The sequence below is a fragment of the Sciurus vulgaris genome (genome assembly GCF_902686455.1).
Source record: "Sciurus vulgaris genome assembly, chromosome: 18".
In the NCBI taxonomy this organism is placed as follows: domain Eukaryota; kingdom Metazoa; phylum Chordata; class Mammalia; order Rodentia; family Sciuridae; genus Sciurus; species Sciurus vulgaris.
The window spans coordinates 15,051,818-15,076,399 of NC_136479.1; the positions used below are offsets into that span (position 1 = coordinate 15,051,818).

The 24,582-nt window shown below is 48.5% G+C and overlaps 2 protein-coding genes across 10 annotated transcripts in view; both read left to right on the plus strand.

Moving 5' to 3' along the window:
* Positions 1-4,047, plus strand: part of ACSM1 (acyl-CoA synthetase medium chain family member 1) — a 50,079-nt gene extending 46,032 nt beyond the window's left edge. For all 3 annotated transcript variants that reach the window (XM_079120886.1, XM_079120885.1, XM_079120887.1), the window contains 4 exons: positions 275-402; positions 1,680-1,779; positions 2,864-2,983; positions 3,703-4,047. In XM_079120886.1, the coding sequence (XP_078977012.1) occupies positions 275-402; positions 1,680-1,779; positions 2,864-2,983; positions 3,703-3,789 (435 nt within the window). In that variant the 3' untranslated portion in view covers positions 3,790-4,047. The remainder of the gene's footprint in view (positions 1-274; positions 403-1,679; positions 1,780-2,863; positions 2,984-3,702) is intronic.
* A 16,174-nt stretch (positions 4,048-20,221) lies between these two features.
* The window catches only part of ACSM4 (acyl-CoA synthetase medium chain family member 4), a 36,073-nt gene continuing 31,712 nt past the window's right edge, over positions 20,222-24,582 (plus strand). For 5 of the 7 annotated variants that reach the window (XM_079120875.1, XM_079120872.1, XM_079120874.1 and 2 more), the window contains exon 1: positions 20,273-20,371. The gene's annotated coding sequence lies outside the window, so the exon portion shown is untranslated. Of the gene's footprint in view, positions 20,372-24,093; positions 24,351-24,582 lie in introns of those variants that run through there. The other 2 variants (XM_079120877.1, XM_079120873.1) reach the window with 2 other exon arrangements.

Consider the following 24,582-nt stretch of genomic DNA (forward strand, 5'->3'; position numbering starts at 1 on the left):
TCCCCACAGTAAGGGAAATTTTATTCCAACAGAGTGCCACAGAAAAGTGAGCTACTGTTTCTACACACATCTTTAAAATTTGCCTAATCATGTCCACTCATGGAGTAGCGACAGCGCTGAATTCTTGCATGTGGAGAAAACAGACTCAAAGGCTTTACAGAATGTCCCCAGGTACCAGGGAGAACCAGAATTCAAACCCAGGTCTGAACCGGAGGCTCCAGCTGATCATCTCTCACCTCACCAACCTCACAGATGGGGTCTGTTCTCTCTGCAGAACAACCCAGAGAAGACGGCGGAGGTGGAGTGTGGGGACTTTTACAACACCAGGGACAGAGCAATCATGGATGCCGAGGGCTACCTCTGGTTCCTGGGCAGGGACGATGACATCATCAATGCCTCTGGGTAGGTGTGGCTGACCCTGTGCTGGCTCCTGTCACCACCCTCGCACATCTCCTGGGATCTACTGCCTGTCTGACCCTTCCTCCATGCCTTGGTGGTGGGACTCGGGGTCTAATGTGGCAGAGCCATGTCTAGCCTGCCCTGATCCCTGGTACCTGTGCACCTCCCCTCTGTGTCCAGAAAAGTCAATCAAACAAAGTTCGAGAAGTTCTGGAAGGGGATTAAGACATCACACAATTTACAGGGGGTAGTGGCCTAGGGGAGCTTCTTTTATGTCTGTGTTCCACTCATGGGGTACAGCATGTCAGAGAGAAATGTGGTAATGATAAGAAGAAGAACTAACCCTTGGGAAGCACTTACCATGTCTCCCCACCACTTTATGGGAACCCATCTCAGGGTGAGCGGGAGATGGGGTTACCATCCCTGTGCCCCTGATGGGGAAACTGGGTCACTGAACAGTGAAGAAACTGGCCTCCAGTCTCAAATGTCATAAACGGTAGGATCCAGATGGGAGCCGAAGCCGCCTGAGGCTGAGCCTTAACTCCTACCTGATTTCGAGAACAAGACATATCACACAACTTTCCTTGAATATTTCAGAGAAACTGAGATTTTTTTTTTTAGTGGACACCTAATAATTGTACGTATTTATTGGAAACAAGGTGACGATTTGATACGCAGATGCCATAAGAATAATGCAATCGGATCATTAGCACGCACATCACCTCCAGCGTTCACCATTTCTTTGGGCTGAGCGCATTCAGGCATCTCTTCTATTTTGAGATGTGCATTATTGTTAACAGTCGTCACCCTGCTGTGAAATAGAAATATAACCTTCTACTTATAAGTTTCTAAAACATGGTGTGTGTGTGTGTGTGTGTGTGTGTGTGTGTGTGTACACATACATATATGGCCACTAAAATAAAGCATGTCGATAGAGGCAGTAATAGGATGTGGAATTTGCTTGCAAATTGCAGACAAGAGTTTGAGGCTCCCAAACAACCTACTCCAAGCATCCAGACTCTGGAGGAGGAAGTTTCTCCCTCCCGCCCACCAGAGGCTATGGGGCGCCAAGTCCCAGGGCACAGCTGAGCTCCGTACCTCCAGCACCGAATGCCCAAGCCTTCCCATTTAGGACCCCACATACCGACAGTTCACAAGTCTTGGATTCCCCAGGACTGCTACCCTCGGGGTCCAGGGGGAGATGCAACCCTCCAAAGTATCAGAGTGAAGATTTGGTTCGCCCCCGCCCTAGCATCTGCCCCCAACAATTGATCCCGCAGGTACCGCATCGGGCCGTCAGAGGTGGAGAACGCCTTGACCGAGCACCCGGCGGTGGCGGAGTCCGCGGTGGTGGGCAGCCCGGACCCGAAGCGCGGGGAGGTGAGGAGGGCCCTCGTGCATCTGTGCGGGCCCTGGCAGGGCAGTTCTGGGAAAGCCAGGATAGAGAGAAGGCATATGGGGTCACCAGGTGGCACTATGGCTTCAGCTGTGGTTCTGAAACAGCTGCTTCAAGTTGACCAAGAAGGCTAATGTTCAATGAACGTTGACTATGTGCCGAATCACTGCACTCTCGCAAAGCCAACATCTAAGGACTCTTACTGTATTCTCTATGTGGATAAGGGAAGAGAAGAGGTTAAGCAACTTGCCTGTCAATCAAACAGCTAATATGAGGTGGAGCCAGCCAGGCAGTGGTGGTCCACGCTGGTCATCCCAGCTACTGAGAAGGCTGAGGGAGAAGGATGACAAGCTCGAGGCCAACCTGGGCAACTTATGGACAGCGGCACAAAATACAAAACTAAAAAGGCCTGGACTGGGGATGTAGCTTGGTAGTAGAGGGCACCTTGGTTTAATCCCCAGTACCTAAAACAGACAGAGAGAGAGGGAAGGAGGAGCAGGAGGAGGAGGGAGGAGGAGGGAGGAGGGAGGAGGGAGAAAGAAGGGAGGAGGGAGATCCAGAAGAAGACTCCAAGCAACCTGCCTCCAAAGCATGCGATTATTGGTTCAGCAAGTATCTCTTGAACATCTTCCTTACACAAAATCTTGTGTGATGAACTGGGAGAAAATTACTAATGTAAAAGTAAATCATTAGCAACTATTAAATCCCACAGAGTTCCAGCACAGAACTCCATGATGAAGATTATAAAGGGAGTGATAACAAATATAAACAGACGATTTCTATGTGTGACCTCGTGGGTCTTTTCAGAAATCCTATGAGGAATGAAACTTTATTGTCCCCATTTCCCAGAGAAGGAAAATGAGTTTAAGAGAGGCTGGGGGTTCGCAAGGGATGAAATAGAAATAGGAAGGATGGGGAGTTGAACCCGGGCCCCTCCTTTTCCTGTGCTCTTAACCTCCATGGGCTCAGCCATCAACTCGCCTTTCCATTCATTCAATGAACACTTACTTTTAAAACTCTGTACGTAATAGGTGACCCTCATCTGAAACCCCTTGTCCCATTCTGCAGGTGGTGAAGGCGTTTATTGTCCTGACCCAGGAGTTCCTGTCCCACGACAAGGACCAGCTCACCAAGGAACTGCAGCAGCATGTGAAGTCGGTGACAGCCCCGTACAAGTACCCAAGGAAGGTGAGCCAGGGCGGAGGGATGGACCTGGTCCCCCCACGTCCCCAGGGTTCTGCTGCACCACATCTCCAGGGTGGCCCTGGAGTGGGGAGCTTAGGCAACCGACAGATTTCCCTCTACAGAGGACATTACCTCGGGTCACTCTGGGGTCATGAAGAGGCAGAGCTAGAAGTCAAACACACGTGTGTCTGACAGCCAATCTCATGTTTCTGCAACGAGTGTGACTGACAGCAGAATAGATGGTCTCCCTGGGTAGGAGGTGAGATGTCCCTGCAGGACATACAGACCATGTCCCTGCATGCCCCAGACCATGAAGTGCTGTACCAGTGAAGGTTTCTTTCTTGCTCATGCTGTATGTCCCCCGTAGATCTCCTGGGACCTCTGCCCCACATCCACTCACCCTGGGGCTGAGTTAAAGGAGCAGCCGCCACCTGGATACCTGCCAGGTGCTGTAAGAGATGGAGGATAGGGAGCCATTGGTTCCAGACTCTGCCCAGATGAGACCCGCTTCACTTCCACCCACATTTCATAGGCAAAGTCAGTCACAAGGCTACATTCAGCTTCAGGGAGTTGGGGGAAGGAATCTGCCATGCTCGGGGACCCCACTGAGATCACCATGTGGTTTCCTCCTGTACGGGGACCGTGGAGGGGAAAGGAGGGCCATGGGAAATTGGCGAGATGCTGCAGCAGACTCAGGATGGATTTGCCTTCTTCTCAACCAGGTGGAGTTTGTCCCAGAGCTGCCCAAAACCATCACTGGCAAGATTAAACGGAATGATCTTCGGAAAAAGGAGTTTGGTGGGATGTAATCAGGGGAAAACCCAGAACCTGCCCTGTGACCTTAGGCAAATCCTGAGATACCTCAGTTTCCTCAATATGGTGGGGCTTGGAGGGGTGTAGAGAGGGTTGCTTTGGAAGGGTATCAGGAGGTCTGAGGCTCCAGTATTTCTGTTCCTCTGAGTTTGGTTGCTACCCTTCTTGGAAGTCCTCTGTTCTTCTGGGGGGCTAAGGTGAGCTCGAGGATTGGGGTTACAGGTAATAAAACACCAACAGCAGCAGCAACAGCACCTTGGTGTTGTCCGTTTGTCGAGTGAATGAGCCTGTGCTAACACCTTCCCTCCACCATCACCCTCAGCCCTAGTCTGGCACGTCCCATGGCCAGATGCTCCCTCTTGACACCAGCATCTGGGAAGGCTCCCAGCTCCATTCCATAGCCAGGACACAGAGCCAGGAAGGAGACTCTGCCTGCCGGGCTACACGCCTGCCCCTGCGGGGCTCTGCCCAGACCCTGCCAAACGGGGAGCCCACAGGGAGTGTCCAGGGAGGTCAGCTCTGACTTGGCACCCACCCCCACCTGCCGCTCCATCCCCTACCACCATCCTTCAGTGGGTCCTCTGCCTTTTAGCCCCCGTAAGTGCTGAGGTTGCTTCTGTGTCCCAGCATAAACCCAAGGTTGCTGAGTGAGGGACCCAGTCTCTGAGGACCCAGGATTCCTACAGGGCTTCTCTAGAGCTGCCAGAGACCTACGACCCACAACCCAGACTTTCCTCCATAGACACCCAACAAAGCCCTTCCTTCCAGGGATTCAGGAGGTCTGACTTTCAGATCATGATAGGGACTGCCACTCCTCTGCCAGGGATCAGGACTCCCTTCCTCATCCAAGAGTCCTCTCCAGACAACACCTCTTCTCCTTCTCACCATCCCCTCCAGGGTCCCAGATCCCTCTCCACCCCCTGGTCTGGACTCCTGTGCATGGGCCGTGTCCTTGGGTATGGAGAGTGGTGTCTTGGACCATGGTCTTTGACTGCCCCAGAGCTGTGGCTGAGCTTTGTCCTGGGAACTTCCTGTGCAAAGGTGCAGGAGGAGATTGCCCAGGAGATATGGTAATGCCCTGCCTGGGGGAGTTTTGTGCAAAGGGACAGAACAATAGCATCTTGACCTTGTGCTCAGACACCAGCTGCCAGGGATAGAGAATTCTGAGCATAACAAGATAACCACAACATCTTGCAAGCACTGCAAGCCTCAAGCCCAGGAGCTTTCCCACAAGTAAACTTTTGATGATAAAACTTACACAATAAAGGCGCTGTGCCAGCTCTGGGTCACTGTTCCTCCGTCCGTCTCCCACCTGGTCCCAGCTTTCTCTTTGTAAATGTTTGTGTGTCTTTCTTAATTCCCCATGGCCCCTCACCGGTCTTTAGGGTCATGGCACTTGGGGTCTGATGTACAACCACCAGGGGGAGACCAGAGGCAGACAGGAACAGGGACAGAAGAGAACAGGTGGTGAAGAACTGCTGTTCCCCTCTCAGTCACCCCAGTTAGTCACCACTGAAAAGATCCCACCCACATCTGCTTTGATGTGAAGTCCACAGTGATACCTACTCACAGGGGAACATACTGACACCTCCAGCAGAGACACGCTCACAGGACCAGCCACACCACAAAAACCCACACTACCAACTCTAAACTCACAGACACTGAAGTCCAGACCACCAGTGTCCACAGGCAGATCTGCGTGACAGACACACACACTGCCACACCCCCATGCACAGGACAACCAGAGAGGCCTGGCAGTTCATCATCTGCCCCTTGATCACCCACAGAATGTGGTGTTTCCTTGGTTCCAAACTGAGTGCTGCGCAGCTGTCACTTGCAAAGCATTCGGGGGGGGGGGGGGGGGGGGGTCATGCCCAGGCCCTGAGAATTGCCAGGCTTGGGTGACCCTGGGGATGAGGACAAAGCACAGGATCAGGGTGTGATTGGAGTGGGAGGTATTCCCTGGGGCTTAGCAGGGCTAGCCATCATCAGGAGAGGAAGGAAGAAGTACCGCCAGGACCCTGCCCAGCGCCACAGTGGGCTGGCATCCTCTGCTCCCCATCAGGATGCCATGGGGAATGTGAGATGACGTCAGCATCACAGTGACCAACGACTTGGGTGGCAGGTGGAGGATCTGAACTGCGGACATGGCCCCTAGTCCACCTCTGCTCTGAGCAGGGCTTACCCACGCAGAGCTGGGCGCCGAACCCCTTGTCTCTCTGGCGCCTTCCCCAGCTGGTCTCGCCAACTCCTCATGCCCCCTTCCAAACCCAGGTCCCTCTGATACTCTGCTCTGCCTGGACACAGTCCCTCCCTGACCACTCTGGACCTGCGTCCCCACCTGTGCAAGGGAGCTGGAGATGGCACCTCAGGGTCCCGGGAGACAATGACTGTAAAGTGAAGTGCTTGGCATGAGCAGTAAGGGGAACCATCCTTACAATCGTGACTGCCTTTAATGACTGTGGGCCTTCCAAGGTGCCAGTTCTGGCGGGAAAGAGGCCCCTAACAATGCTCCCTGTGCACATGCCCAATATGTCACTTCCCCCGGTCCTTGTGAGGGCCTTTGCACCCAATCTCCATCACTCTGATGTGCAGAAGGAAGTCTGCCCGGGTCCCACGGCTGATCAGAGGCACAGCTAGTCTCCGGCCAAGGCACCTGACCAAGGTCTCCCGTCTGGGTCTCCAGGGGACAAAGAGTACTTGGCAGGTTGACACTGGCTTTGGGCGGCTTCCTGGGCTGTAGGAATGGCCTTCCCTTTCAGGGCCCTGGACTCCACTCAGTTTCCCTTCCTTTCCTTTGTCCAGATTAAGTTACAATTTGGATGACCCTGGCACCCCACTGTGGACGTCCCTGCCCCCACAGAGGCTGGGGTGTCTCCCCACCTAAGGGTTGTGCAGTTGACTTCAAACTTCCTATTCTGGTGCTCTACTTCTAAGCCAGTCCTGGGACTTTTTATGCAGATAGTAACATCTAAGAAAAATTTATCTCATTGTATCATTACTCTGATTTTGTTTTCCTGGGTTTTTTAGGGTTTCTCGTGATTTCTTTCTTATTAAAATACATTGCTTAAAGGCTGAATGTTTTCTCAGACAAGCGAATGATGATACTTAATGGGTTAAGGCAGGAGAATAAGAGAAGAATAGAGTAGTTTTGGATGGTGTAAAGGGAAATGAGGTAGGGAAGGGGGCAGGGGAGGGAGAGATGGTGGACTGAGACAGACATCATTACCCTATGTACAGGCATAATTACACAAGTGGTGTGAATCTACATTGCATACAACCAGAGAAAAGAAAAGTTGTACCCCATTTGTGTACAAGGAATTGAAATGCAGTGTGTAAAAATAGAAATAAATAAAATTTTTTTAAAAAGAGTTTTAAAATTTCTGTCCTTATCCTTTGGGGGTATTGGTTGATTTTTTTTATCATAAGCAAATATTATTAAACATTTTAATAGTCATTAAAAAAATAATATGCGTTGGTTTTCTATATAATGCAATGACGGAATGTTTCCAGCTTACAGTAAATGTGCATAGAGATAAAAGAGACGGGATTTCTAGCACTGATTTTGAGCTGCCATGGTCCCAGTGGGTTTGGGGACACTGTATGGTGAGGCAGAAAAAGACTTCCTTCAAGACCTTCCGTCAAGACCCAACTGAGGAAAGAAAATTCCTAGTGTGGGCTGTGTCCAAAATTCCTTTGGATTGGATGATTCTCAGATCCCCAAACACATCGGACACCCAGCAGATTCAACCATGAGAGAAACTGGTCTCTTTTCAGTCCTCCTAGGAACAAGTGCTTTGCAGACATACTAATGCTTAGTGCAGTTCTCATCTGAAGGGAAATGGGAAATGGAAATGAAACAGGGAGGGGAAGTAGGGGATACTGGGCAGGGAAGCAGGGCTGGTTCTGCCACCTGCTGTCACACAAGGGTCCAACGCCAGCTGGGCCCTCACTGTGCCCTGCCAAAGACTTGAGGACCAGACCTGGATGTCGAAGGGCGAATGGCCTTCCCCATGGAGCCCAGTTTGATGCTCATTCCCCAGGAGACACTGCAAGTCAGTCCCTGTTCACAAAAGAGAGAGGACTGAGGACAGCTGAAGAGGCCAGGCCAGTCACAAAGCAGCAGAATTCACACAACATGGCTTGGGCCCCTGCCCGCCTGCACAGATGTCAATCAATGCTGCACAAGGAGCCCTTGTCGGAAAGCCAGGGGTCCAGACTCTGTGCTCAGGGCTCTGACCAGACTCTGCTCAGCGACACCAGCATGGACTGGCTCTGTCCTAGGTGTGAGGTTGACAGTGGCCAGTGAGGGGTCAAGAGAGAAGCAAAGGGGTGAGCCTGTGCTGGGGCTGGGCACTGTGGCCAGCGCTGGGCACACTCCCTTCACCCGATTGCAATCTGGCAAGCCGGCCATTATGATGGCCATTCCTGAGAGGGGAGACTGAGACTCAGATGGTGGAAGGCCAGGGTCATGGTCCTGAAGCCTGTCCTGGGCAGGGCTGGGACCCACACCTGGGGCTGAGCTCCTGGCAGAGGAGGGAAGCTCTTTCTCCACAGCCTGGCACTGCCCGCACTGCAGCTGTGTGGACCCGCTGTGTGGGTGGGGGCAGTGCTTGGAGGAAGAGCCACCAGCTATTGTGGCAAACGCTGGATGCAAAGGGACTGAGGTCGTGGATGAAGCCTGTCGTCTCTCTCACCCTCCCCATGTCCAAGCAGAAGCTGCGAGCTACTCTTCAGGCCCAGAGTCTTAGCGTTTCCTTTTTAGGTTTGGAAAACAACCAATCAAGTAATTTTTTCCTTCCAAGAGGAAAGAAAAAAGAGTCAGACAGATACATTGAATTGGTATGAAGGAATGTGGTTTTCCAGTTTGTCACAGGGCCTGAGATGGAGTCCTCTCTCCAGTAGCTGGAGGGATAGCGGGTTCATGCAGCATCAGGAATGGATCAGGAATGTGACGGAAGAGGGGCAGCCACCCCCACTGTCGCTGATGAAGCCTGGGAGGGTCAAGGTTGCACAATACCACAAATGATCCCACCCCCTGGTGGGTGGCCAGGGACACACGAGGCTCACGCCCAGTGTGTTTGTACTTAGTCTACACAGAGAGTCTCCGGTCCCTCATCCACACCTGAAGCTTTCCACACTCAAAGCTGTGTCACCCTAACCACCCAAAGAGGACCTGAGCCGGCTCCCCCTGCCTCTGCATGTGGCCACCTGGGAAGGGACAGATGGTGGAGTTGGCAGGCCCTCCTGGCGGTGGTCTCCATGTTGGTGGAGAGGTCCTCCTGACCCACCGCCCCCTGGGTCCCTGAGCTGATCATCACAGGCACAGGGGCAAATGTCCTTAGATCCCTTTCTAAGGCTTGGCCCATCAGTTCGCAGCATGGTGGTCCCTCGATGTGTCTTCAGCCGTGAACGATCCTCTGTCAATTGACTCGAGGCAAAGCAGCTTTGAGCCCTGGAGCCTCCTGCTGGCTCTGAGCAACGCTGGGCACTCAGCGGGGCTGAGCCTGACACTCCATAGGACCGGCAGCCTCCCAAGCCCAGTGGCCCAGCACACCCAAGTGGCCCGGGGGCCTGCCCGCCTACCGTTTCTGACTGTCCGTAGAGCTCATGGAGCGACAGGCCCGTCTGCTGCCTCCACTGCTCATGCTCCTCGGGCAGCAGGGCCTCCCCGCCAGTACTGCAGTGCTCCAGGGTGGGGAACCTGAGGCTAGCGGAAGGCAGCAGAGTCAGCTTGAACACGCTGCCCCAGGCCCAGTGCCCTAGGAGGTGACGGCTGTGTCGCCTGGGTCCTCCCTCCTCCTACTTCCTGACTTTCCTGTTCAACCTCTGGCCCTTGTAGTGAGGTCAAGGCCAAGTGGAGGTCTCCCCCTTCCTGTCAGCCCCTGAGAACTCTCCTGGCATGAGATGGGTGGGTGGTCCTGAGCTCCTGGTTAATCAGGGAAATTCAGATTCAGTTTGCACTCAGGGAGGGAGGAAGCTGCGTTCATTGGAATTCACCTTAGGGGAGCATTCCATGCAGCTGAAGGTGTGGACATGACCCGAGGGACACACTGGGGTGAGAGGACACCGTGCTGTCTTCAGCGAGGGCTGGGCTTCCCGACTGAAGGGTTTTTGTATTTCTAGGTGGGAAATGAAAGTCTGGGGTTGGACATGCTCTGCTTAGAGCCTCAGGTAAGATTGGGCTGAGTGTAGGAAGACACAGAAGGATCACAGGAAACAGAAGGAAAAGCAGAAGCCCAGAGACAGGGACTTTGAGAGGGAACAGAAACGTCTGATGTGAAGGCTCATCATGAGATGTGACCTCTCCTTCCCCATGAAGTTCTCCAAAGCATACAAGAACAATCGCCCAGGAAGGACTGGATTCCCCAAAGAAAAAGGGGGAAGTGATTGAGGCTGCCCCACCTGGCGTGGGCGGTGCCCGGCCAGCTCCTGGGGGCGAAGGTGGCAGCATCTGCACCACTTTCCACCCTCATCCCCTCTCCTGACACAGCAGGCAGGGAGGAACCGGGGCCTCTCCACTGAGAGTCTTCCTCCTCTGGGCTTTGCCCAAGGGACAGAAGTGAGCAGAGTTTCAGGTGCAGTGGTTCATTTTGCACTGATGAAATGTTATTGGCTTTGAACAAAGGCCCGGGTCTGAGGAGTGTTGCAAAAATTAACTGATATGCATGAGCTTTGAAATTCAGTGAAACAGAATTCAGGCGGACCAAGGCTTGATGAATAAAACCAAGTGTAATTCAGCTAGCTTTAGAAGGGTCGTCAGTAAGCTCCTTGATAATTTAACTCTCATGTCCAGAATATGTTAACTATCATTTTTGAAATATCCGTTTCAATTTCAGAGTCTAAAAGATAGACAAATGCCCCTGAGGTTCACACTGCAGATTTCCGGTTAGCTAAAAATTAGCCATCAAATACAGGGATTTGCAAAATTAAAATTACATAAGAGAGTGCTTTGCATTCCTCAGACTGGCTAAAGTTAACTTTGATAATAACTCGTTTTTCAAGGATGTGGAACAATGGAATCTCTCCTACATTTCTCTGGCAACATAAATTGGTTTAATATTTGGTGTAATACAAAGCTGCTCCCCCCACCCTTCCATTGCATCACAACCTAGCTTCTCAGTCTGAAAGCTGCTCTCCCCGCCCTTTCCGCTGCAGCCACTTTCTCCGACTCCCAACTACTGTCAATCTGTGAACATCCTGGCTAGCTATTGGTTCATCAGTCAGCTTGCAAGTATCCTTCTCCGTCATTGGTCCCCTGTTAGCCCAGCGGAATTCAACTGCTTAAGGGTATCTACCCCGCCATCTTTTCTCACGCTTTCTCTCCCCTGACTCACTTTCTTTCTCCTCCTGGCTTTTCCACTCTCTCTAGCGTGTGCCCTTTCTGTTTTCCTCTCTTTTCCTCTCATTTTCTCTCTTACCCTGCAGAGAGACACTCTGTTTGCTTAATAATCTCCCTTATGTGATTTCCCGTGTCCAGCGTGGTTTTTGTGGGTTTTCTTACATTTGGAATATGGGGCAGTAGTGTCAGTGTGACCTGCTAATTCTTCTCCAAGAAAAACTTTTCAGAAATGCTTGGTTACTAGGGTGCATGTGCCAGAGTTCATTGATCATTGATTATCAAGAGTCCCTATGTGAAAACTATTCACATCTCCACTGATGGTAGGAACGATAGAAGAAAATTGCAAAATTAAAATTAACTATAGCAATATGCAATAACACAGCCCAACTTAGAAACAAGGTTGAAGAAAGAAGCAAGGTATCAGAGAATGATGTACAATGCAGACCTAAAGTTCAAAATCATGTAAAATAGAATTTTTGCTCAGGAATATTTTCTTAGTATTTGTTTTAGTCAGCGACTTCAAGTGCTGTGATCAAAAGACCTGAGAAGAACTATTTTAGGAGGAAAACTTTATTTGGGGGCACCTGTTTTCAGAAGTCACAATTCACAGTCAGCTGACTCCATTCCTCAGGACTGGAGGTGAGGCAGAACATCATGGCAGAAGGATGTGGCAGAGGGAAACAGCTGGGAACATGGTACCATGAAGCAGAGGGTACTACTCAACAAAAGGAAACTATACACCCCAAAGTCACACCCAGGGACCGACCTCCTCCAGTCACAGGCTACCTGCTTACAGCTCCCACCCAGTTAATCATATCAAAGAATTAGTGCATTGATTAAGTTAAATCTCTCATAATCCAATCCTTTCACCTCTAAGCTTTCTTGTAGTATCTCACCCATGAGCGATTGGGATACATCTCATATGTAAACCACTGTAGCTAAATTACAGAAGGAAGTGAATGCCGAACAGACTGAGATATCGATTCCCTTCAGGGGGAAGAGGAGGCAGGTGGATGCCGCTGGGGTGCTGGCAAGGTTCTATTCTGTGATTTGGGTGAGTGCTACACAGGTGTTTTCTTTTCAGGTGTTGATTTCGCTATAGATTTCCATCTTGTGCAAGCTTTCTGTATGTTTGCCATTTCATCATAAAGCATTTGAATAAACTAACAAAGATGCAAGGCTCACAAAATGTTTCTCTTGGGTCTCTGGATCATGCTTTAATTTAACTAGGCTGATTGATAATTATCACTTCCAAAACAAAACACACACACACACACACACACACACACACACACACACACACACACTCACACTCACACCAGCTACCTGGCCCCAGCACAGCCAGGATCGAAGATTCAGGAAACTTGGGATGACTGTGGTTGCTTTTATTTCTCAAAATACATATTCTGTGGTCTCACACCCATAATGTCTCATCCACAGGTCTGGGAAATGGCCCAAAAATAAGGGCTCTCTTCCAGGTTACATTTTTTGGGGGACAGAGGGATTCCAGGGTTTGAACTCAGTGGCACTCACCCACTGAGCCACATCCTCAACCACTTTTGTATTTTATTTAGAGACAGGGTCTCACCGATTTGCTTAGTGCCTCACTGTTTCTGAGGCTGGTTGGAACCGGTGATCCTCCACCTCAGCCTCCCGAGCCACTGGAATTACCTGCAGGCCCCACAGCGCCCAGCACCAGGTTACATCTTGATGTCAATCTGACCTAGTGACTCTGGTTCAGTGTTCCACCCTGTGAGGATCCCAGACTTGGGGTCTCTTATGACCATGAACTTTGCTTAGTATTTCTGAGCAGAGTCCAGATCTTGACCTGGAAACATGGGTTTCTTCTGGAGTTTCTGATACCAGAAGGTTGGTCTTCTTACCTGTACAATGACCTTGGGGTCGATCTGGGGCAGGTGGTGGATGAAAAGCGTAGACCCTGCTGCCCATGGTTCAAACAGGCACCCCACGACAGCCAGAATCCAACCGGGGTCTGACATGCACCACAGGACATCAGAGGTCTTCAGCTGCAACACTTTCCTGCTAACTCCACAATGCAGGGGCTCAGCTGTGCCATCAGCACTGGGTGTGATCAAGGGCTGGGGCATCTGCTTTTCAGTTGGGGAATCACCCTCTCACTGAGTGCATGAGATGGGGCTCCAGGGCACCCCACCACGGGTCCCCAACGTGGACCGCCCAATCACACGCTACCCTAACTAGTGCAGTGCTAATGATCCTTAAGGCCCTTGCTAGGAGAGCCAGGAGGAAGTCTGTTTCTCTTTCCCTGGATCTGAATCGGTCGCCACCAGCCGATGGTGGAGGGCATTTTTCAGCAATAAGACCTGAGCCTTTCTGAGGACAGCATCAGCAAAGCAGAAGCAGCCAAGGGACGGAGGGAACCCCAATCTGGAGTCTATCCAGCTATGTGTGGGGCCGATAAATCCTCTTCTTCACTCTTTGGTTAAAAGGGAATGGGTTGGGCTTTCTGTCATTTGCAAAGGGGCATAGAATGGGAGAGGGAGAAGAGACCCAAAGAGCACATCCCCTTGGCAAGGGACAGGAAGCAATTAGCCAAATGGCAGTAACTGCAGTGGGAAGGTTTGTCACCTCTCTGCCCTCCTCCTGCACCTGCCGGACTCTGAGTGCACAGGTCCTGGAGAAAGCGCAACACTCCCCTGAGCAGGCTGTGGCTTTAGGAGCTTTTCTGTTAGCAGGGAGGGGCTTTGATGAGCCACCCACAGGTCCTCTTCCTGCCCCTCTCAGGAGTGTGCTGCCCCCAGGGAAATCCGGAGGGAGGGGGCCTCTCTTCTCAGCTTCAGCTCAGCTTCCCAGTGAGCACCTCTTCTGGGGTGTGTCTCAGGCTCCCCAAGCCCAGATCCTGATCTCTCGGGCCTCTTCTGAGCTCATTCTCCTCCAGTGACCTCTACTTCAGTGAACAGCATCAGTGTCCAAGCCCAAATCAGGAGGCCGACCTTGATCCCACCCTTCTTTCCCGCCGTAGCCAGCAGGGCCTGCCCACTCTGTCTCCTGAAATTTCGAGGGTATTAACCTCATCACATCCATGGCCCTGGTCCAGGCCACTCTCCTCTCTGGCCTATTCTAAGAGGTGGTACCTGGTCCTCCCCACCTCCCTTCCAACCCCTCCTCCGTCCTGCAGCAACAGAGGCTTCTTCAAAATACAAATCCCATCACATCTCTCCCTCCCTGAAATCCCATCAGCACCCACCCATTGTCTGCCTCCTCCTGAGGCCCAGACTCTACCTGAGGCCCCAAGGCCTGCCCAACCTGGGCCTTGCTGGGTTCCCAGCTGCTCCCATCGGTCCTTGTCCTGTAGCCCAGCGCTACTCTCAGGTCTCTGCCGCTCATGAATAAGCTTTCTATAGATTTCATCATATAATCCTGAGAACGCTTTCCTCTCACTGTGGTTGCACGTATTAGTCCAAATGTACTGACACCCTTCCCTTCTGTCCCCTCCTGGGGTCTTGGTGCTCAGTTGCTACCATTAGCACCAACACTCCCTGCCCACAAGAAGCCATCGCTGCCCCTTGTCCTGGTGGATGAGTCAGAACACACATGAGTCGAGTGTGTTCTGATCAGAGGGTTACTAACTGCAGAGGAGGAGAGGTGGGGGGACAGGCTCAGCTTAAAACAGACTGAATGATTAACCCCAGGCTAGAGCTTCAGTTCTATGCACTCCTGGTTCAAGGTCAGGGGCAGTGACTTGGTGAGGCTAGTTCAGGTATTTTCTTCCCAAGTATTTCATGATTGGGAATCCCCAAGTTCAAGTTACCCCAAATGGAGAAGAGGAGGGGCCCTCTGGCCTCAAGTAACACTGCCAGAACCTTCTCTTTTCCACACCAAACTGTGGAGCTGTTTTCAGGGACAGGCTGGCCTGTCATTTGTGTGGCCTGCAGAATGCCTGCTGCCTCCACCACATCTCCTCCACAGCTCCTGTGAAGGAACTCAGGCAGGACCCCAAAGGGTCTCCTTCATTATTGAGTCTCCGTCAACATTCGGGATTCCAGGATTCCACCTCTGGGACCCTCAGAGGTCTGAAGCGAAGGGCAGACGGAGACACAGGATGGAGGGGCAGATAGAGAGCCCAAGGCCCACCCTGCACATGCACACAGCTGGCACAGACCTGGGACCCAGCCTCTGAGCTGTGCCCTCTTCCTACCTGGAGGAGAGGCAGGACCGTAGGGCTAGTCCATGGCTGTGCTTCGCCATCTTGGGGAACCCCGTGGTCCCACTGGTGAAGAAGATGACCATTGGATCCGAAGTCTTTGACTTGACACAGGTGTGGTTCGGGGATGCCGACCTGCAAAGAGATTCAGGATGAGAGAAGAGAAGGCAAGCTTGCCTTTCCCATCTTCTGGGGAAAAAAAGGCCCAACATGAAGCGTGGACTCAGGAAACTGGGATTTGCAACCCTGGGGGAGAAACGGACCCCGCCAGTGTCAGTCATTAAAGTGACTGTATGGGTGACAGGGACAGGGAAACTCGGAATTTGTGGTGGATGGAGAAAATATAGGGGATTTTAAGAAAATTAGCGAACACTTCAATAGTATTCGCTCTGTTCCAGGAAATGCTCTGAGCGATTGGCAGACAGGTGCCCTCTCAGTCCCCAGGAGACCCCTGGGGGAGCCCTGCCCTCAGGATGCCCACTCTGCAGATAAGGAACTTGCCCGAAGACAGAGCCAGCAAGTGGCAGAGCCAAGTTCCAACCCAGACAGTCCGAGCTGTAGTCTGCCTCTTAGCCACACTGCCCAGCTTGTGATCACACAGACTAGCTTGGTGGGAATGGAACCCCGCGACCCTGGTGTTGAGGAGTAGGGGAGAGAGAGCGGGCAGCGGAGAGTGCCGGCCGTGTGCCGTCCCTGGCTGGATGGGCAGGGGCTGGCAGGTGGAGCCTGCGGCTCCGTCAGTCTGCCGGGACTCCCAGGCCCTCCTGGCTGAGAGGCTCCTGGCAGCCAGGACTGTAGATGGCAGCTTCCGGCAGAGTTCATGGAAAACTGCTCATGATCTCACCACAGAGGGGACCCTGACCCTTCTGCTCTGACCGAGAAATGGCACCTTCCTGCCTCTGGCCAATTGGAGTGATTTTCCAAGAGTTTTCTTAATTTTCATTAATCCTCTGTTTTCATTTAATTCTCTGACTTTGGCATAAGATGTAACTTTAATGCTTGCCTTTTAAGATTAAAATAAAGAGCTTTAGAACATGAGATAAGGAATACTCCTCAAAAAGAACAAATCAAAAAAAATTTTTAAAAAGATTTACTAAAAAGCACAAATGACAGAATGTTCCTGAAATACCCAGAATGGTGACTGACATCTGGAAAGTGGCAGCTCCATTTTCCTTACCTACGTTTTTGCCATATGAACAGGAATTCCTTTTCCTGACCAAAGCTCTAGGCAGCTGAATGAGGGTCAAATATGACAAATAAAAGATTGGGTGAGAAATATTTGTAATTTGTACAACAGAAACTAACATTCCTACTAGATAAGAAGTTCTTAAAAAGAAAAAGGGCCATACCCAGTAGGAAAAGAGGCAAAATGCATGAATGGACAGTTCACAGGAACCGCATATGAATTATGAAAGGGGATTTATAGATTGGCTTCCACCATCAGAAGCGGGTGGTCTCACAATGCCTGTCTGCACACTGGAAAGCCGAAAGAAACCAGCTGCTAGGTCCAAGAAGCTGGCTGCCTCCGAACAAGAGGAACAAGAGCCCAGTCAAGGCCGATGGCCTAGAAGCTCCCTGGAGGGTTGCTGCTGTGATCCACTTTGAAGGGCTGAAGAAGTTAGCACCCTATGTCCCCAGGTGGTGACAGCGACAAGAGCCACCCCGGCACAAGAATGCAGAGTGCATGGGCCAGCGCACTTCTTCCTTCCTCCACTTTGTCCCATCTGGACCCCTGATGTAAGGAGCAAAGTTAAATGTGTGACGTCCTGTGTGCTGTGTGATTTACAAAAAACAACTTGTTTATTCTGTGCTGTGTAACTTGCAAAAAACAACTTGTTACTTTGTGCCGTGTAACTTACAAAAAATAACTTGAGCGCTCTGTGCTGTAATGAGGTAATGATGTGATGTTGCCCCAAGATAAGGTTGACGTTACCCCAAGTTGGAGACATGTGCAACTGACCTCGAGTAAGATAACTAACTTCCCTCGGACCCAGATCAGCTGGCAGGGTCTGATAAAAAGGATTTAAAAGGACTCATGATGAGCCTAGCTCCAGTCCCCGTTTTGCACCAATGATGCCAGTGTTGCACCAAGTCTGAAGGGGACTCACCGACTTGCTCGTTGCTTGATGGACCGTCCATCATCCTGACCGTGACCGAGACGTTCCTGTGGAAGAGACAGCGGAGCTGCCCGTGTGCATCCTGCCTGAGACACTCCGCCCGGCCTTCCTGCCATGACCTCGCCGCCCTCCTTTGTCTTCCAGCCGTCACCAGATTTACTCTCACTGACTCCTCCTTGCCGCTCTGGACAGCTGCCTGTTGGACAGCGCTGCCCACGTTCAGGGTTGGCCTCCCTCCTCGGAGTGCCATCCTACTTCACAGTCATCTTCGGGCACGTCCGGAAGTGTTTACCTGTTTCTTAGCTGACTCTTAATCGAATCGAGATGACAATCAAGATGAACCCTCACAAGCATGAACTCACGACGTTTTAAAATTGTATTTCCTAGTGCTGTGCCCTGTACGAGCCTGGAGCAAAGCCCCCTCGTGGTCATGAGTCTGCCTAGAACCTAGATCTTGATTTCTAAATGCCATTCCCTATTCCACCGGCTCCTCGGAGGAACCGATGTTTCCAAGTGTGAGGCGCGGAAAGTTCCAGGTGATCCTGAGGCTTTTTGCTGCACCAGTAAGTAAAGAAGTGATCGAAGGACAACAGACACAGAAGTCGTCCTGAAAAGGCTGCCGGTGGCCAAATTTGAGACAATTTATGTATCAGAAAGGATCAATCATGGAAATTGGTTTTAAAACATTGCATTTTTTAAAATCCCCATGAGACTATAGTTATATTCAGAGTAGAGTAGGGTAGGGTAAAGGAGAGAAAGGAAATTCTAGTTAGTAAAAGCAGAAGGAGGTGGAATTTGGAAATCAATGTTTTAGAACCTCCAAGCCGGATGTGGTGGCACACACCTGTAATCCCAGTGACTTGGGAGGCTGAGGCAGGAGGATCGCTAGTTCAAAGCCAGTCTCAGCAATTTAGCAAGGACCTAGCAACTCAGTGAGATCCTATCTCTACATAAAATATTAAGGGGACATGAAAGAAGAATGGAGGGACTTTAGATTACTTCTAGGGAAATGAGGGGGAGTATGAAAAATGGTGGAATGAGACAGACATCATTACCCTATGCACATGTATGATTACACGAATGATGTGAATCTATATTGTGCACAACCATAGAAACGAAAAGATGTACCCCATTTGTGTACAATGAATCAAAATGCAGTCTGTAAAATAAAAAGAAAATTAAGTAATAATAATAAAATAAAATATTAAAAGGGATGAGGTTTAGTGGTTAAGCACCCCTGGGTTCAACCCCTGGTACCAAAACTAAATTTTTTTTTTTACAACCTCCAATGCAGTGGTAGATTCAGACAAGTATCATGATGGGATGCTACATTTTCTAGGTGAAAATCATAATTGAAAAATATGACTGACACTGCCTTAACCAAGTGAACAAATTTAACATCATTAATTGGATAACTGATCTCAATGAACCTTACAACAGTCCTATGGGATAGGTCACGTCATTATTCCCATTTCATGATAGGGAAAGAGAGAATACAAATGAAGGAGAGATTACTAGGCTCCCTAAAATATCGATGAGAATGTAGAGGATGGAATTTACTGCAGATCAAGAAGTCTGAATTCGTGGAACCTAGGAAACCAACGGGACATAAGGATTAAGGAAAAGAGAGGTGACACGAAACCCTGGGTGGTACAGACGGTGCTGTTGCCCTTCAGAAGGAAGAACAGGTGGGTGAGGAAGACAAAAGGCTTTGTTCATTCATGTAACCAGTATTAGCTGAGCACTGAATGTGTCCCTGACCATGTCCTAGGCCTTAGGGACATACCAATAAACAGGCAAGAATCCTTACCTTCCTGAGCTTACATTCTATAAACAAGGGAATAACAAATTCAAGCATCATTAGAGTGAGTTTTCAAGGTGCCCAATGGATATCTGGGTGAAGATGGACATACGGGTTCAAATCTCAAAAGTCATGCTTAGGCTAGAGCTAGACCTTGGGAATCTTTGCTGCCTAAATGATGGTCAAGTCGATGCACATGAATGAGGCCACTGTGCGTCCACATGACATAGCACCAGAAGAGCAGCCTGGAGGTAAAGTTCCAGGAAACAACAACATTTAAGAAGCATCCAGAAAAGAAATGAAGCAGAACAAGTCAGGCAAGTAAGAGGAAGGCTAGAAGGGAATGAAACGATGAACACCAAGAAAAGACATCTCCGGGAGGATTGTTAAGTTTCCAATATGCTAAGAGATCAAGATGGACAATAAACAATTGAATTTGGCACCCAGAAGGTCCCTATGATGATGACGAAAGCAGTTCCGGGAGAGTAGTAGGGCCAGAAGGTGAACACGGTACATGGAGGAATGACTGGAAGAAAGGCTTACAGCAGACTCACTTGAAGTTAACTTTTCTCTTAAGGGCTCAGTGCAAAGAGAAATATAAGCAGTCGGCTTTTAAAATATAGGAATGATTGCAGGATGTTTATGAACTTATAAGAAAGGTCAGTGCTGGGCTGGGGATATAGCTCAGTTGGTAGAGTGCTTGCCTCACGTGCTCAAGGCCCTGGGTTCAATCCCCAGCACCACCAAAAGAAGAAGAAGAAGGAGAAGCAGAAGAAGAAGAAAGGTCAGTGCAGGAGAAGTTGGCAGAGAAAAGAGACTTTCAAACATGTAAAGGACCAAGATGTGGGACCCACTGCAGCCTCATACTGGCTCTTTGCCTGACCCTGAACAAAGTGGGGTGTGGAAGCAGGAAGCAAGGGACGGGAAGGACTGCAAGTCGAGGAAATTCTTGCTGATGGGCCCCTGCAAGGAGGAAGAAGCAAAGTTCCTGTCATGACACGCTGAGTTCTTTGTTAAACATTCACTTGTGTTCATTTAATCCTCCAACCCATCTCCATACTTCCATTATATGGAAGAGGAAAGTAGACTCAGAACCAGAACAGCTTGGGACGCAGACTCAGAGAACACAGGTTGGGTAAGTGACTTGAGTAAGCTGGGATTTGAACCCAGGCCTTCTGGATCCTAGACCCTTTATATTAAATCATTATCCCAAATTGTTTTCCATGACCGGAGCTTCCCAATCATGTCCAAACCCCTCTGAGGAAGGAAACCATAATTTTTGAGCTGTTGGTCTGCAAAGCAGGTGGGGTTTTTGGTTGATTGGTTGGTTTGCTTTGGCATTTGTTTGTTTGTTTTGGGTTTTTTGTTTGTTCATTTTGTCTTTTGTTTTGCAATATTAGCTGCTCTGGAACAGATGAGAAGAGGAATCATTAATGTGATTCTTAGTTGGGGCTTTCCTGACCCTGGGTGCATAAGGTGAAAGGAAATTGAGGCTATTAGCAGGAGAAGGATGAGATGAAACCAGAGAAAGAGTAGAACGTGCTGTGAACAGATGGTCTTGGCAGGTGGGCAGATAACAGAAATGACTTAGGGTGATCCTGAAGATGGTAGGAAAGCAGTTGTGATGGAAGTAAGGGACAAAGAACTGAAAGAGAGGAGATCGGGGTCCTGAGGGCTTGGAGGGATGGGTGCAGAAATCAAGCTTCTGGACAGCAGATAGTAGGAATGACAAGGTTGGGATTGGAACCCAGAACTCTTGACATGTAATTCAAGGATTGTTGCCATCTTATAACTTCATACTTCTTGATAACTGTAAGAGATCGACCTTCATAGACTCTGTTACACACACCTTATATCCTCAATAATGCTTTACATGAAGTTAGCCCACAGTGAGGACTTACCAGATGAATGAAGGAAAGTATAGCATGGGTTCTAACAAAGGGCATCCAAGACTATGAGCTATATTTTGTTCACCTTTGCTAGATTAATAACTAGCATATGGTAAGTACTGGGTAATTGTGGATGGATGGATGTGTGGATGGATGGGTGGTACCTGCCTCAATAATATCGAGAACACATAGATGTCATTTTTACAACACAATATACCCAATCATTTCACCTAGCCTCCAGGAATTCACACCTCAGTCGAGGGGCCATAAATAAACTTCTCAGCCTCTCTTCAAGGAAGGTATGAGTTGTGGGGGATTTGTAATGCATTATTGGCATTCAATTAGCAACTTCTGTGGATGGAACTAGAAAGAAACTACAGAAAAATTGTGTCCAACACCCACAGAATGACACACTGTTTTTTATGTCTTTGGTTTAAGATATGACAAATGGTGCATTCTAGGGACTTGTTTCTCCTGAGAGTGACAGTTTATTCTGGACTGAGACACTGTGATGAGTGCTCAGACTCCTGGCCTTGTCCCTACTGTCAAGGTGTCTGCATATTTTTCCAGGGGATCAAGCCAAGGAGGTTCTCATGTTGGTAATTTGACTGCCATTATTGCTTCATTTTTGCACTGAATAATTTTCATTTTCATTCTAGAAAATGAAATCAAATGGATTAAATTTAGTCTTTGATCTCAGTCAAAGTCTACAGGCTGAAAATATCTGCCCATAACAGCTTCATTAATAGCAGTAATAATAAGCACCACATAGAACAAAGATCATGTGCTAGCACATTATTTATATGATCTGAGTCTGCTTAGTAGCTGAGAGGGTAGTTACTGCAGCTGACCTCATTTCACAGATGAAGAAACTAAGTAACTTGCTCCAGGTTAAATAGAAAACCTAGTAATGGCAAAGTTAAAACTCGATACTCTTCCTGCTCTCTCTAAACATGTTTTCTCCCTCCTAAGCAAAAGCAGGACTTAAAGCAACTAAATGCTCCATTTGGTGAACAGGCATTTATTAGTACCTGGATAGTGGGACAGATACAAATGGGTGGGATGAGTGACTTCTAGGCTTCAGGACTAAGAATTTTTCACAAAGGCTTTGTATGTGTTTTCTCATTCTCTATTCATAACTACCATATGTACTAGTCCCACTTTAGAGGTGAGAAAATCGAATCTAAGTGAGGTTAAGAAGTCCCTGAATCATCACAGAACTCTTTACATAAAGCCATGATGCTGTTTTACAATGCTGAATATTTACCTATAATGTTTCTTCTTTTTAACCCTTTAATAGTTAATACCAAAACCATATAAAGGGGCATGAGAAAATTGAAATTGTATAACTTTAAGGGAATGATTGTTTTGTGTACCCACCATAAAAACTGACCATTAGAAAGATGGTATGTGATTTTATCAGTGAATAGCCAACAGGAATAATTCATTCAACAATATTTATTGAGTATCTGTTATGTACCAGACACTTTTCTAAGCCCTGGGTATATAATAGTGAATAAATCAGACAAGGACTTTATATTTTTGGAGCTTACATTCTAATGTCAGACAGGCAGCAAATAAGCAAATTAATCCATAAATGTCTCATCGCAGTGTGTTAGAAAAGAAATTAAACAAGGTAAGGAATGCGACTTGGGAATGGGGTAAGGAAGTGAAATCCTGAATAAGTGACATTTGAGTTGAGCCTGACAAACAAGAATCAATTATGTAGAAATCTGAGTGGAACACACAGCAGACTCAGGGAACTGTGAATGCCAAGGTCCTGAGGTAGGGGCAACTCTGGCATGTTCAACAAGAAGTCAGGAGCTGGTGAGCAGAGGAGGGGAGAGAGATTGGAGACGTGAGCAAGAGCCTGAACAACCCTCACTCCTTGTTAGAATCACCAAGGCAGCTTCAAAAAAATATATAGATGACTGGGTCGCCAGTCCCAGAGGAACCAATTTAGTCAGTCTGCGGTGGGACTCGGGCATTGGTGTATTCACAAACGCTCTGGTTATTCTGTGGCTGAGATTGAGACTCAAGTATGGAGACTTCCAGGGAGTCTGTAGTATGGAGAATATAATTAAAGGCTGTGGGTGGACTCAGAGAATCCATGAAAGCGAAATCTGAAGATCATTTCAAAGAACGTTTCCCCACAGAGAAACTTGAGCAGTCTTAATTGTCAGACCTCCTGAGGACATAAAAATCTTGCCTGCCAAGAAAACTTGGCCCAAGAGACACCAACTGATAAAATATGAGACTTTCCATCTTTTAAGCTAGCTACCGCGTTCCGAATCTGTAGGATGTGCCAGACATTTGCATGCTAAGTCCTTCGTTAGATGATCTCATTTTATGCTCACAACTTCATCCTAGCTGAGAGGCAGAGTCATTTTAGAGATGATAATACTAATGCCACAGAACCACTAAGGGGCAGAACTGGAATTTGAACTCATCTCTCTGATTCCAAAAATTCTAACACCTAATTGCTGATGCACAATGTGTAAGACCTGTTTTGCTGAGGTTACAAAATGACCAGTATGATGTTTTTTTTTTAATGGTGCTGGGGACTGAACCCAAGGTTAAGCATGCACTTGATTATACCCTCAACTCACACTTTGGTCTTTGTTTGTTTTTAAGTACTGGTTTTCTACAAAATTGCTACTGGGTTCTGTTATTAAACACTTCCAAGAAACAGAATGAATCTAGAACACTCTGGTAAAACAATAACTTCAGTAGTTGTCACCTATCTCTCTCCCCCCAGAGAGTACTTTAATTGGCACATGAGACAAGTTCTAGTCAATCCACTGTGAGCTGCAGCATATAATTTCTCCCTTTTCCACACTTACTAACAATCCTTCAAATAGTGGTTCCATCAGCCAGGTCACCTAAGACTTCTCAGCTCTGATCTATGTTAAATAAGTAGTGAGAACAAAAGATAAGCAAAGATTATTCATTTTGCATTATGGAATAGTTTACCCAGGTTGATAGAAACTACATCTTCCCTCTCTGAGTTTGCTGAAGCATGACAAATTGCCTGCTCTATTTATGCATGACAAATGCCCCCAAATGCACACGTATGCATTTTATTTTGAAGTTGAAATAAACTCTAACTGCACTGGTGGAAAACATTCCCCTAGATATTTTTTCAGTACAAAGTATATCAGTTGTTCAATTTGACAAAGCAGTTCACAAATGGAAAACTGAAGAACAGCCATGTTCAAGCCTCAGGTACTTCCTTTGGGAGGGAAACACACACAAAGGCCAAGACAGGGCAAAGAAGAGCCCACCAAGAACAGTCTGCACAGATCAGTGTTGTTATGGGAGAAAAATATTAATTCATTCAACAAATAGTATTTGGGAAAGCAGGCATTACCAAAGTGCTTAAGAAAGAACAGTGAACAGAACAGAGAGAAATCCTTCCTTTCGTGGAATTTATAACGCAGTAGATTAAGGAAAGGCA